Source organism: Schistocerca gregaria, chromosome 3 (assembly GCF_023897955.1).
Source record: "Schistocerca gregaria isolate iqSchGreg1 chromosome 3, iqSchGreg1.2, whole genome shotgun sequence".
In the NCBI taxonomy this organism is placed as follows: Eukaryota; Metazoa; Arthropoda; class Insecta; order Orthoptera; family Acrididae; genus Schistocerca; species Schistocerca gregaria.
This window is the reverse complement of record NC_064922.1, coordinates 461,288,633-461,303,221: the sequence shown is the minus strand read 5'-3', so window position 1 is coordinate 461,303,221 and position 14,589 is coordinate 461,288,633. Positions and strand designations below refer to the sequence as shown.

General features: G+C 38.1%; 1 protein-coding gene across 2 annotated transcripts in view; it reads left to right on the top strand.

Moving 5' to 3' along the window:
* The window catches only part of LOC126354172 (cytochrome P450 4C1-like), a 144,825-nt gene that overhangs the window by 47,092 nt on the left and 83,144 nt on the right, over positions 1–14,589 (top strand). For both annotated transcript variants that reach the window (XM_050003608.1, XM_050003607.1), the window contains one exon: positions 711–912. In XM_050003608.1, the coding sequence (XP_049859565.1) occupies positions 711–912 (202 nt within the window). The remainder of the gene's footprint in view (positions 1–710; positions 913–14,589) is intronic.

Here is a 14,589-nt window from a genome sequence, read left to right as displayed (position 1 = left end):
GTTCTCCTACGCACTCGTTCTACACGTAAAGTTCTAGGCAGGGCTCGTGACACAATGTGTTACGTTACAAGATGAAGATAAAGACGTGGACGTTCAAACAGTGTGAATAGTCAAGAGTATACAGAATAACAGCACCAGAAGAACTGTTAATTTAAAATAATTTCCGAGTGCATAACTAAGGGGGTGGAGTGGAGTGTCAAGTGACAGGTTCTCCTGCTACATTCTATAAGACATGGCTCCTAGTAGCTTCCGGAGGGGGCTTAGTGTTGAATGGTGGAATACGTTCGCTCTGAGGGTATAGAGCCACTGATGTGACACCATAGAAACTCTCCTGATGACACCGTCAGAAATAGAAAACAACTCTGTACAAAACAGACTTCTGCTGGACTAGATCACGAACACTGGACAGAAAAATTCATTAGTGCTCTAACTATAGTGCCACACTGTTATAGTGATTAGTTGTACTTTCTTTTTATTGAGTAGTTAAGTACAGATTCTGAGCGCCAGAGCACGAGATGCTCCAGTTCCCCTATAATGTCACAACCCCACAATGCCACCAAGCGGCACATAACCTCAGGTGGGTGTTAGCGTAGCAGCCAGGTGATACAGCTAGCGACTTGGAGCAGCTAGTGCTCCAGCACTCAGAATCTAGAAATATAGTTGATACTTCGTTTCCTGGCTGTGTAGCTGACTTGATAATTCATGTACAGGTTCTACTTAGGACCTAAACTGATCTTGGTAGCGACGCAGCCGAACGATGCAAGAAGGCTGCTAGTGGGGTGCAAGATGCGAGAGAGAGACGACTTCACCACTCGCGCACTCTACGCCTACACAGGCAATGGGCTTATCGTTAGTAAGGGTGAACTATGGAAAGCACACAGAAAGATAATCGAACCTACGTTTCACTCAGAGGTACGTACATAATTTCAGCGATGAGATTTTCATTTCTGTATAATGCATAAAAGACAAAGTCCCAAGAGACTGACTCCCTCCCTCCCTCATCATCGACTAGCCCAAACCGCTAAGGAAAGAAACTTGAAATTTGCAGATGATTTTGAGCTTGTACTATAGAAGTCGTTTAACAAGGTATTTTTCGAAATTCCACCTCTAGGTGAGTGGAGTAGGAGATAAAAAGTTATCTCGAAAGGATGTCGCTATTAAGGCCATTTTGAAGCTAGACCTAAGAAAATAGGTAATTGCTTTCTCGGTCAGAAATAAAGAAATAAGGTTTGCACAATTTTTTTGAAATTTAACCGCCGTGAGCGTAAAATAATCTGTGAAAGCTTTTTCAAAATGAATCATTATTAAGGTACCACTAAAGTATTTTTGAAGCCACATCTATCGCTATTGGTTTTTATTTCTTGGTGACATATAAAAAGATACACGTTGCAGTGGTTTAGGACATTTGAAACATAAGGAGGTGTTTTATCAAATATTTCATTATGAAAGCATTTTTAAAGCTAAATTATGTCAAAATCTGTATTTGACTTCGCTGATATATATATATATATATATATATATATATATATATATATATATGTTTCACTGTTTTTGGAAATTGAACTCCTATTGGGATGAAACAGGGAATGAAATGTCTTATGAAAATATTTCATTAAGTTATCATTTCTGAAAATAAATCTATGAGATTTGCCTTTAGTTTCTTTGTTAGAAACAAAAATTATGCATTTCACTGCTTTTGGAGATTCAACAACTAATGAGTTAAATGTGGGGTGAAATGTTTTATCAAAATATTTCATTGTGAAAGAATTATTAAAGCTAAATCTATGACACTTGGAATTGACTTCTCAGTTACAAAATAAAAAATATTCGTCTGACTGCTTTTGGAAATTCAATCCCTGCGGGGGGTTGAATAGGGTCTCACTGATTTAGAGAGTCATTATGGCCCAAACCCGACGTCTAATGATATGAACTCGAAATTTGAAGAGGGTATGGATCTTCTACTGGAGGCGTCTTTTAAGAAGGGATAGTTTGAAATTACACTCCTAAGGGTGAAGCAGGAGATGAAAATCTTTTTGAAAATACATCACTATTGAGGAAATTTTCAAACTATAACTACGAAAATTGGTATTTGGTTCCTCAGTCAGAAATTAAAGAAACTAGTGTTTCAGAGTTCTTGGAAATTCAGCCACTAATGGGGTAAAACAAGGTTGGAAAATTTTTAAGAAAATATTTCGTTGCACTAAAAAATGTAAAGGTAAATCTATGAAAACTGGTGCTCCATTTCTCTCTTCCATATAAAGAAATATGTGTTAGAAGATGATGTTGATATCGAAACACCACCACAAGATCGCAAAAGGGATGACTAACTAAAACGTTGGCCTCCGGCTACTACAATCGCTTTTTATTCAGAAGTACATTCGCCAAGACCGTGCTTCTATGACCTTACTTTGCGTGGAAGTTTAGAAGGTGTTACAGTTTGTTAACAACATAAAAATTCGATTAAAGAAAACCAAAAAGATATTCGTACAGACCACACACTCTAAGTGATTGAAGCAGTGTGCACTAAGGCAACCTCACACATGATCATTATTGTAGGGTAGATAAAATTGTTTTAATAAGCAAGGTCGGAAACTTGAGAGAGGTCACATGCATAACACGATTACTTTTACTGATAGAGCATCAGCCAAAAAATTGTGAAGTTGAAGCAGCGGGTAATGTATGGTTACTAATGTACGTGAGGTTGAGCTAGTGAAGCCTGTTTGACGTTTGACGTTTATCTTTACTGTTGTAAATAAGACCTCGCTTTGTTCTGGTTCCAAAATAGCAGTTCTTATGGAATAAACCGAAGACATAGGTTTAGGGATTAACATGGATATAAATAAAGGAACCTTCTGTTATCCTTACATCAGATCGATGTACTGCCATATTTAAATTTATACCACTCCAAGCAAAACAATGAGTCACGTCCAAAAGCGTTAATTTAAAATTTTTTATCTATAGCCATTCTCAGGATTTGGTTGAATAGTGCACACATAGTCATCTACAGTGAACAAGTTTCTTGTACAATACACCGATAATTAAGGCACATATTTCGTACTACACTTACTTTTTCTATCCTATTCTTTGCTATTTTGTTTTTTACATGTACAGAAATTTCACAAAAAGTTTCCCAACAGCAGCGAGACTTTTACCGATGTAACAGTAAATGCCAGAGCTATTATAAGTTTTGCTCTGATCCTAGGAGAAAGTGGCACAGGCAAACAAGTATTTTGCTTACTTTATACAGGAATGTCAATTAGTCTTTCCGTATCTCAGTATATTGAGTTACCAATATTTGATTTTAAACGATATTCGTAGTGTCAGTGGGTACTTGAAAAAAGTAACTATCTTCAAGGGAACTTAATGAAATCGAAGGTTAAAGTTCCATACAAAATTATAAAAAGAAAGAAAAAGAAAAGCAAAATCAGTTAGGTACGAAGTTGGCAAATCGTCATGTCGGAATCAGAATCAAGTCAGAAGCTGGAGGCAGGGCCGTCAATTAAAGCAACACTTACATCTAAAGGCACATTCATTACTGAGACAAACGTACAGCCATAAGTGAAGTGAACCTATTTATACATACACTGAGTATTCCAAAATGTCTGTATTTGTACAAAAGTTAAATATTCCAGAATACAGAAGCATTGCAACCATCAGATCCTGCCAGAGCTTTCCATGAATGGTAAATACTGAGTAACAACCAATTCTGGTGCTCACGATCGAGCTGGTGACTCACAGCATACAAGCTAGCGACGCTAACAACTACACCAAACTATATGCACCGCAGTTAGTGACTTTGCTCTCTTTGCTGCACAAACAACGACCTTCTGTTTCGGAAGTTCTCATTGGTTTTGACTAAAGCATCCAGGATTTATATCTTTTAATCGGCCTCTGTATGGCGTTGCTGGCGGATCGTTGCTTTTCCGGTCGTGTTCAGTATCGAAGGTAAGCCTTCCGGTCGAAGCTTCGCGATTGGCGAGTGTGTCTTTAATTCTCTTGAACGTCCCTTCGTCTAACTGCGCCTACGGTGTGTGATAATGGTTGAAACGGAAAAAATAGAAGACCTTTCTGCATAGTTGTCTTCATGATGATGGGTCATAATCCTCAACGTCGATAGTGACGTCAGGTAAGTGACAAAGGATACTAGCTAGAATGCTGCAACGCTATGAGTTTCACCATTTACGGCTCGCCTTCTTACGAGAGGATCGAGCCGGTCGTGTCTGGTTCCACATGACTCGGTTCGGTCATGTACTAACACCGTGTATGTTGTCTGGACAGCAGTTAGGTAAATAACCGGGGATGACCGGTCTTCGACGATATGTCGCTTTCCCTTGTCGCACTTCGCAAACCCAACAACTCTCTCTCTCTCTCTTTCACTTTCTCTCTCTTTCTCTCTCTCGCTCCCCCTTACTCCCTCCCTGTCTCTCTGGCTATTTCCTTCTACTTTCTTTCTTGCTTTCTCTCCCTCTCTTGCTTTCTCTCTCTCTCTCTCTCTCTCTTTCTCTCTCTCTATCTCTCTCTCTCTCTCTCCCTTGCTTTCGGTCTGTCTGTCTGTCTGTCTCTCTTATTTAAAGCAAAGAATGTTTCTAAGAATGCTAATGTGACAGTTAACTTCAAACAGAAAATAATTTGATACTCAGGGCAAACACGGAAGAAGAGATTCGTTCTAAACAGAACATCTATTTACCTCGTAAGTAATAGGGCACTACATATACCTTAAATAAATAAATTCCTGATTTAAGAGACGACTGTTCTTGCAAAAAAAAAAAAAAAAAAAAAAAAAAAATACGTTCAAAGAGCATTACAAATGAAGAGCCAAAGAAATTGCTAAACCGGCCTATTTATCGTATAGGGCTCTCTTGAGCACGCAAAGGTGCAGCAACACGACGTGGCATCGATTCGACTAATGTGTAAAATAGTGGTGGAGGGAACTGAAATCATGAATCCAGCAGGGCTATCCATAAATCTGTAAGCGTACAGCATGCTGCAAGGCATTCGAGGTATGCTGAGTAATGTTCACGCCTCGGGAGTTTAGTATCAAGTGGAAGTGTTTAAGCTCAGAAGAGTGCTCCTGGAGCCACATGTGGGGTGTCGCATTGTCAAGCTGGAATTGTCCAGTTCCGTCGGAATGCACAATGGACATAAATGGATGCAGATGATCAGACAGGCAGACAGGATGCTTACATACGCGTCATCTGTCAGAGTCGTATCTAGACGAACTGGGGGTTCCATATCACTCAAACTGCACATGCTCCATACCTTTACAGAGCCTTCACCAGCTTACACAGTCCCATGCTGACATACAGGGTCCACAGATTCATGAGTTTGTCTTCATATCCGGTCATGTCCTTACGCTCAATACAATTTGAAACGAGACTCTTCTCACCAGGCGACATGTTTGCTGTCATCAATAGTCCAATGTAGTGTTGACGGGTCCAGGCGAGGCGTAAAGCTCTGTGTAGTGCAATCATCAAGGGTACATGGGCGGGAATTCGGCCCCCAAAGTCCATGTCGATGATGTTTAATTGAATGGTCCCAGCGCGGACTCTTATTGATTGTCCAACATTGAAATCTGCAGCGATTTGCTGAAGGGTTGTGCTTCTGTCACATTGAACGATTCTCTTCAGTCATCGTTGGTCCCGTTCTTCCGGGATATTTTTAAGGCCGCAGCACAATGTCTGCGATCTCATGTTTTATGGGATTCCTGGTATTCAGGGTAAACTCTTAAACGTTGGTACGGGAAAATCATCATCTCTACCTCGGAGATGCTGCGTCCCATCGCTGATGCGCCGACTATAACACCACGTTCAGACTTACTTAAATGCTGATAACCTGCATTTTAGCAGCAGTAACCAATCTAACAACCACGCCAGGAACTTTCTGTCTTACATAGGCGTTGCCGACCGCAGCGGTGTATTCTGCCTGTTTAGATATCTCTGTATTTGAATTCGTATGCCTATACCAGTTTCTTTGGCGATAGAGTGTACATTCACAGCTGTCACTACTTACACTTTTCATTTGAAGAAAATCAGTAGCTGCTGGTGATGAACACTAGATCACTGACGCTATCTGGATTTAATAGACTGCTCCGATCTGTTAACAACGTGCTAGCTTTTCTGAAACCTAAACCACATTTTACTAGGAGCACTTGCTGCAGGGATACAGGAAATACATTGCGTAATGGCAGCCTTCACCAGTAGATACTTTTAATTTTGGAAAACCATTTTAACATGTCCCGACCATCTCCAAGGTGCATTAAAATATAGCGATTTATTTCACTTGTAGTGGAGACTATGTTATTTCTCCAGACATTGAGACGATCTGTGTTTCTGTGTGAAGATGAGACTATACCTGAAGGCTCTAAGTTAATAACCAATAGAGAGGAGGTGACAGAGAACTGTATGATGAATTGGTCGAAGAAAATGTAGTTTTTGATAAAACTTGTGTTGGAAATGTGATATTTTGTGGTAACATATGCGACTAAACTGCTGAGGTCATCGGTCGCTAGACTTACACACTACTTAATGTAACTTAAACTAATTTATCACAAGGACAACACACGCACCCATCCCCGAAGGAGGACTCCAAGCTATGACGGAGGGAGCTGCGCGAACCCTGGCTAGGCGCCTGAGGCCCCACGACTAAGCAGCACGGCCTTCTACCTCACATCTACATCTACATTCATACTCCGCAAGCCACCCAACGGTGTGTGGCGGAGAGCACTTTACGTACCACTGTCATTAACTCCCTTTTCTATTCCAGTCGCGTATGGTTCGCGGGAACAACGACTGTCTGAAAGCCTCCGTGAGCGCTCGAAACTCTCTAATTTTACATTCGTGATCTCCTCGGGAGGTATAAGTAGGGGGAAGCAATATATTCGATACCCCGTCCACAAACGACCCCTCCCGAAACCTGGCGAGCAAGCAATACCACGATGCAGAGCGCCTCTCTTGCAGAGACTGCCACAAGAGTTTACTAAACATCTCCGTAACGCTATCACGGTTACCAAATAACCCTGTGACGAAACGCGCCCCTCTTCTTTGGATCTTCTCTATCTCCTCTGTCAACCCGATCTGGTACAGATCCCACACTGATGAGCAATACTCAAGTATGTTGTTGTTGTCTTCAGTCCTGAGACTGGTTTGATGCAGCTCTCCATGCTACTCTATCCTGTGCAAGCTTCTTCATCTCCCAGTACCTACTGCAACCTACATTCTTCTGAATCTGCTCCCTCTACGATTTTTACCCCCCACGCTGCCCTCCAATACTAAATTTGTGATTCCTTGATGCCTCAAAACATGTCCTACCAACCGATTCCTGTTTCTGGTCAAGTTGTGCCACAAACTTCTCTTCTCCCCAATCCTATTCAATACCTCCTCATTAGTTACGTGATCTATCCACCTTCTCTTCAGCATTCTTCTGTAGCACCACATTTCGAAAGCTTCTATTCTCTTCTTGTCCAAACTAGTTATCGTCCATGTTTCACTTCCATACATGGCTACACTCCAAACAAATACTTTCAGAAACGACTTCCTGATACATAAATCTATATTCGATGTTAACAAATTTCTCTTCTTCAGCAACGCTTTCCATGCCATTGCCAGTCTACATTTTATATCCACTCTACTTCGACCATCATCAGTTATTTTACTTCCTAAATAGCAAAACTCTTTTACTACTTTAAGTGTCTCATTTCCTAATCTAATTCCCTCAGCATCACCTGATTTAATTTGACTACATTCCATTATCCTCGTTTTGCTTTTGTTGATGTTCATCTTATATCCTCCTTTCAAGACACTGTCCATTCCGTTCAACTGCTCTTACAACTCCTTTGCCGTCTCTGACAGAATTACAATGTCATCGGCGAACCTCAAATTTTTTACTTCTTCTCCATGAATTTTAATACTTACTCCAAATTTTTCTTTTGTTTCCTTTACTGCTTGCTCAATATACCAATAGAATAACATCGGGGAGAGGCTACAACCCTGTCTCACTCCTTTCCCAACCAATACTTTCATGCCCCTCGACTCTTATAACTGCCATCTGGTTTCTGTACAAATTGTAAATAGCCTTTCGCTTCCTGTATTTTACCCCTGCCAGCTTTAGAATTAGAAAGAGAGTATTCCAGTCAACATTGTCAAAAGCTTTCTCTAAGTGTACAAATGCTAGAAACGTAGGTTTGCCTTTTCTTCATCTTTCTTCTAAGGTATGTCGTAAGGTCGGTATTGCCTCACGTGTTCCAACATTTCTACAGAATCAAACTGATCCTCCCCGTGGTCCGCATCTACCAGTTTTTCCATTCGTCTGTAAAGAATTCGCGTTAGTATTTTGCAGCTGTGACTTATTAAACTGATAGTTTGGTAATTTTCACATCTGTCAGCACCTGCTTTCTTTGGGATTGGAATTATTATATTCTTCTTGAAGTCTGAGGGTATTTCGCCTGTCTCATACATCTTGCTCACCAGCCCTTAGAGTTTTGTCATGACTGGCTCTCCCAAGGCTGTCAGTAGTTCTAATGGAATGTTGTCTACTCCAGGGGCATTCTTTCGACTTAGGCCTTTCAGTGCTCTGTCAAATTCTTCACGCAGTATCGTATCTCCCATTTCGTCTTCATCTACATCCTCTTCCATTTCCATAATATTGTCCTCAAGTACATCGCCCTTGTATAAACCTTCTATATACTCCTTCCACCTTTCTGCCTTCCCTTCTTTGCTTAGAACTGGGTTGCCATCTGAGCTCTTGATATTCATACACGTGGTTCTCTTCTCTCCAAAGGTCTCTTTAATTTTCCTGTAGGCAGTATCTATCTTACCCCTAGTGAGATAACTTCTACATCCTTACATTTGTCCTCTAGCCATCCCTGCTTAGCCATTTTGCACTTCCTGTCGATCTCATTTTTGAGACGTTTTGTATTCCATTATGCCTGCTTCATTTACTGCATTTTTATATTTTCTCCTTTCATCAATTAAATTCAATATTTCTTCTGTTAACCAAGGATTTCTAGCAGCCCGCGTCTTTTTACCTACTTTATCCTCTGCTGCCTTCACTACTTCATCCCTCAGAGCTACCCATTCTTATTCTACTCTGTTTCTTTCCCCCATTCCTGTCAATTGTTCCCTTATACTCTCCTTGAAACTCTGTACAACCTCTGGTTCTTTCAGCTTATCCAGATCCCATGTCCTTAAATTCCCACCTTTTTGCAGTTTCTTCAGTTTTAACCTACTGGTCATAACCAAGAGATTGTGGTCAGAGTCCACATCTGCCCCTAGAAATGTCCTACAATTTAAAACCTGATTCCTAAATCTCTGTCTTACCATTACATAATCTATCTGATACCATTTAGTATCTCCAGGATTCTTCCATGTATACAACATTCTTTTGATTCTTGAACCAAGTGTTAGTTATGATTACTCAAGTATAGGTCAATTATTATCAATGTTTCAGCTATAATTCATTTAATTTCATTTAAATTACTAAGAAAAATTAATAAAAATGAATATTTTTAGTATAACGTTCGCCAAGTTTCAAAGTAATTGTTTATTCACACAGTAAGTGAACATAGGGAAAATAATTAATATTTTTTTATAAAAGATGAACAAAGGAAAATAAAAGTTAATATTTCTTAAGAAACATGAATGTAAGAAAATAAATAAAATCGATGTAAGAAATCCATTCCTTACCCAAAATTTTTCCAATTCCTTCTTCTTAAGCAGCCATAAAATTTTTGGTACCTGTTGTTTATAAATATTTTTTTAGAGAAGATCTGTTTACAATCTTACCACACTCACATCTAACTTAAATTTTCTGATGTCTCGATACACATTCTGTACAAATATAACAAAATACATCCTTTCGATAAATATCTTTATTAATTTCATTAATATTCTTTTTCTCCAAACAGTCATGACACTGTTTTAGCTGTTTGGTACTGTTCATTTAAATATTACATAATTTAATAGGAAAAAATAAAATTCATTCTCAAAAAGTGCAAAACAACAACCAAGTTGTCAACTTTTGGACTCCTCTGGCCCTATTTACACAGCAACACACACAGATTAAGTTCTGAATTAAAAGAACTTGTTATTTATTCTGGCTGTTGTTGAGTAAACATGTTGGGTGTTAACTGATTTGTCAAATAGTTAGCTCTTTAACAAACACAAACATTTTGTTGACTTCATGAGATAAAGGCCACAATCCTTCAATCTACATACTCAATTAAGGGTAAAGAAGCTCTACGATTGTATGTATATACACACATCAAAAAAATTTTGGCATCGCCCCAATTCCCAGAACGCCTGAATACAGACGTTGACTGGGGATATAGTACAACAGACACTGTCCATTTGCCGTTGAGAGATGTCACTAATCCCCCCAAAGATGTAAATAACCATGCGTGAGCAACGCCTATTAGACGGAGGGAGTTCAACAGCCTATCAATTCCAGTCATTCCACCAGAAAGAAGGCACATCTTTCGTGTTGTCTGTAGTTCATCCAAGTCTAGACAGTCAATACCGCGGCTCGATCGCGTCTGTATTGTTGCATTGTGCCAGGAAGAGCTCTCAACAAGGAAAGTGTCCAGGCATCTCCGCGTGAACAAAAGCGATCTTGTTCAGACATGGAGGATATAGAGGGAGACAGGAACTGTCGATGACATGCCTTGCTAAGGCCGCCCAAGGGCTAATACTACGGTGGATGACGGCTACCTACAGATTATGGCTCTGAGGAACCCTGACAACAACGTCACCATGTTGAATGATGCTTTTCGTGCAACCACCGGACGTCATGTTCGGACTCAAACTGTGCGCAAAAGGCAGCATGATCCGCAACTTTACTCTCGACGTCCATGGCGAGGTCCCTCTTTGCAACCACTACACCATGCAGTGCAATACTGATGGGCCCAACAACATGCTGAATGCTCCGGTCAGGGTTGGCATTTCGTTGTCTTCACTGATCAGTGTCACATATGTCTCCAACCCGACAATCGTCGCAGACGTGTTTGGAGGAACCTGGTCAGGCTGAACGCCTTAGACACTCTGTCCAGTGACTGCAGCAACGTGGAGGTTCCCTGATGTTTTGGGATGACTTTATGTGTGGCCGACATAGGCCACTGGTGGTCGTGGAAGGCTCTGTAACGGCTGTACGATACATGAATGCCATCCCCCGACCGATAGTGGAAGCATATAGGTAGCATATTGGCAAAGTATTCGCCTTCATGGACGACAATTCGCGCCGCCATCGTGCACATCTTGTGAATGACTTCCTCCAGGATAGCAACATCGCTCGATTAGATTGACCATTATGTTCTACAGATATTACTCCTATCGAACATGCCTGGGATAGACTGAAAAGGACTGCTTATGGACGACATGACCCACGAACTCCTATGAGGGATCTACGCAAATCACTGTTTAGGAATAGGACAATCTGGACCAACAGTGACTTGTTGGACTTGTGATGACGGAAACAGGCATGCATCAATGAAGGAGGGCGAGCTACTCGGTATTAGAGGTAAAGGTGTACAGCAATATGGACCACCACCTATGAATGTCTCGCTGTAAGGTGGTACTACAAGCAATGTTTGGTTTTCTCGAGTTATAACAAGAGCGGAAATAATGTTTATGTTGATCTCTATTCCAATTTTCTGTACCGGTTCCATAACTCTCGGAATTGAGGTAATGCAATACTATTTTAATATGTGTGGTTGGTATTTGAGTAACAAAGTACAGTCTAAAGCATTACACTTAATAGTTTATTTCAGATATCAATAAATTATTTTCTTCAGATTATTGTATGTCATTAGGAAAGACAAAGTGCAAACTATAATAAAAGTTAGTACAAATACTGAAAACAACTCTAAAACATAATTAATTTATGTTTAAAGTGAGACATGTTCCCACATTACTTTCAATATAGCCTACATAGCGACATCCCTGAATGCTTAGTTCAATGCGAGTGAATGCATGCCACAATCAGTGCAAGAAAATGTTTATGTAACTTCACTCATTGCATGCCCTTGCTTGCACTGGCGGAAAGTGCTGTGCTATCTTTATCTAGAGGCCACACACTTCTGGAAAAATGTGAGTTGTAATCTCTCATCGATCTCATGCAAATGTTAACCGATTCTGATAATACAAAATACTAACATAAACTTCATAAAAATTGCTATTCAGAAAAATTACAATTGGCTATCATTTTTAGTTACCATACTAAATAATTCAGTTCTTATTGTCTCTTTCTTTCTGAAAATACTTCAAAATGAAATGCAAACAAGGTGTACAGATTCGCTTAACTTTTTCTAATACTTATTGTTTCATACAGTAAAAAATTGTCAGTAAATATTCTGTGCTGTGCATCGTAAGTTAAATTTTTCTTGCTATAGATTGTTACATACCGTAAAGTATCTTTAGAAATTTTTTCGTAAAAGTTACAAAAGTTTTACAGACATTTTCTGTGAAGATACAACATTCTTTCTATGAGTCATGTTAGTCAAATAGATAGGATAGTTCGTTATCAAATTATATAGAGACATGTCAGAGTCTGAATTGGGTAGTGTAACTCATTTAAAATCAAGATACGTAGCATATGCTTTGAGAAAATTATGTAGGGCTTAATATGCCATATTTCCTGTATGAAAATTTCGTTTATTCCATTTCTCAAAGATATACTCTGCAGATTAACGCGGTTGAATCAAGTAACCAGGTCGAATCAAGTAAATGATTTTTTTATGCTTTGTCTGATATGTTACAAATACGAAATATGGCATATCAACTTTTTCAGTTATAGCAATTTGTGATATGTAGTTCGAAATTTTTCTTACTACTCAGACCTGTATTTTCTACAGTTTGTAGTTCATAAAAAGATATCAGAACTTTTGAATTTTTCAGAACATTTTCTCATGTTATAACTTGTAAGTTGGTTCATATTTTACAATTGGCACATGAATTTCCATCAATTCCTTTACAATTTTTTCTTCCTTATTAACTCTATCTTTGATTCCAACTCTCACAGTATTATAATCAGGCAATCTATGTATTGCATCTCCTGAACTAGAAGACCTAGTAAATACTGCTGTTAAATCACCTTTCCACATAATATCTTTATAATCTATAAAAAATCCACCAAGCATTGATAAGGGATGAAGTATTTTATTTGGCTCACTTATTTCATCAGTAACAGATGAAGTGAAATATAAGATAGCTGTTAATGTAATAAAAGGATGTTCAGTTGTAGAAAAATATTATTGCCTTCTTTTAAGGTCACAAAATCAAACAGTTTTGCCACATAATTATCGATTAATTTTTTATGGATTTTCTGCTGTACATTGGATAATCTGATTCTAATCCATCTAGATTAACTATAAAACTTCTAATGTTCATGTATAATTGTTCATGGTTCAGATGAAGCCATCTATCAGCAATACTTATTTCATTCTCTGTATCCTTGTTTGCTGCATTTAAATTATTTTTTGTCTTATCATTCACAGGAAATGAGTAATAATGATAGCTCTCGATATTGTTCATGATTTACTAATTATAAAATTTATGTTACATTTTTAAAACAATTGTTATTAAGCTTCATTAAAGTCAATCAGATTAACGTTTTCATCAGTTACAGTAATTTGCAAATACTGAATAGGATGACAAACTGGAATATTTGTAGGATAAAGTGGTTCATAAATTATTGGGTTACCAATTTCAGCATTAGGTATAACTAAGCTATAAAATTAGTTTCTCTATGGAAATGAACATTATGGTTAACAGTCATTCCATCTCCTAGATAAAAATTATGTTAATTAATTCGAATGGAATAAATTGAGGAACATCTTTAGCATCAGTCTTCAATGACCTTCAAAACTCTGATTATTAAAACATAAAACTTCATCAACACAATTTCCCTATCTGTAAGAAATTTGACATCACTTTCTTTGTGAATATGAACATTATGGTTAACAATCATTCTTTGTGAAAATATACATTATGGTTAACAATCATTCCATCTCCTAGATTAAACTTTATGTTAATTAATTCCAATGGAATAAATTTAGGAACATCATAAGCAACAGTCTTTATATTACTATAAAAAAAACGATTCTTAAATCCTAAAACTTCTCCAACACAATTTCTCTATCTGTAAAGAATTTAACATCACTTTCTACCTAAAATTTTCTTTAATGCTTATATTGTGTTTTTTTGACTCAATAAATTTTTCTAATTTTTTAAACTTTAGCGACCGACAGGAATTTCTGTCAATTCTATGTGAGTACATACTTCATTATTTTTTGATAAACTTGTTATTTCTGCATCACAGTAAAGTTTATTATTTTTTTAATGTAGTATTTGGAGTTAAAGAAATTGAATAAAGGTCAACTAGTGAAACATTTTAATATGTCTTACTGGAATGGTTCATCCTATTTTAAGAATAGATTACTTACATTCAATTGATCTAGGAGTTCCATTTATATTAATAAGAATTTATTTAAATAAATGAGAGATTGGGAATCAAAATTAAGAGTTCCAGAAAAGAAATAAAAAAGAAACTTCATAAAAGTTTATCAAATTCTATTCAATGCGCAATACTAGAACCGAGTGC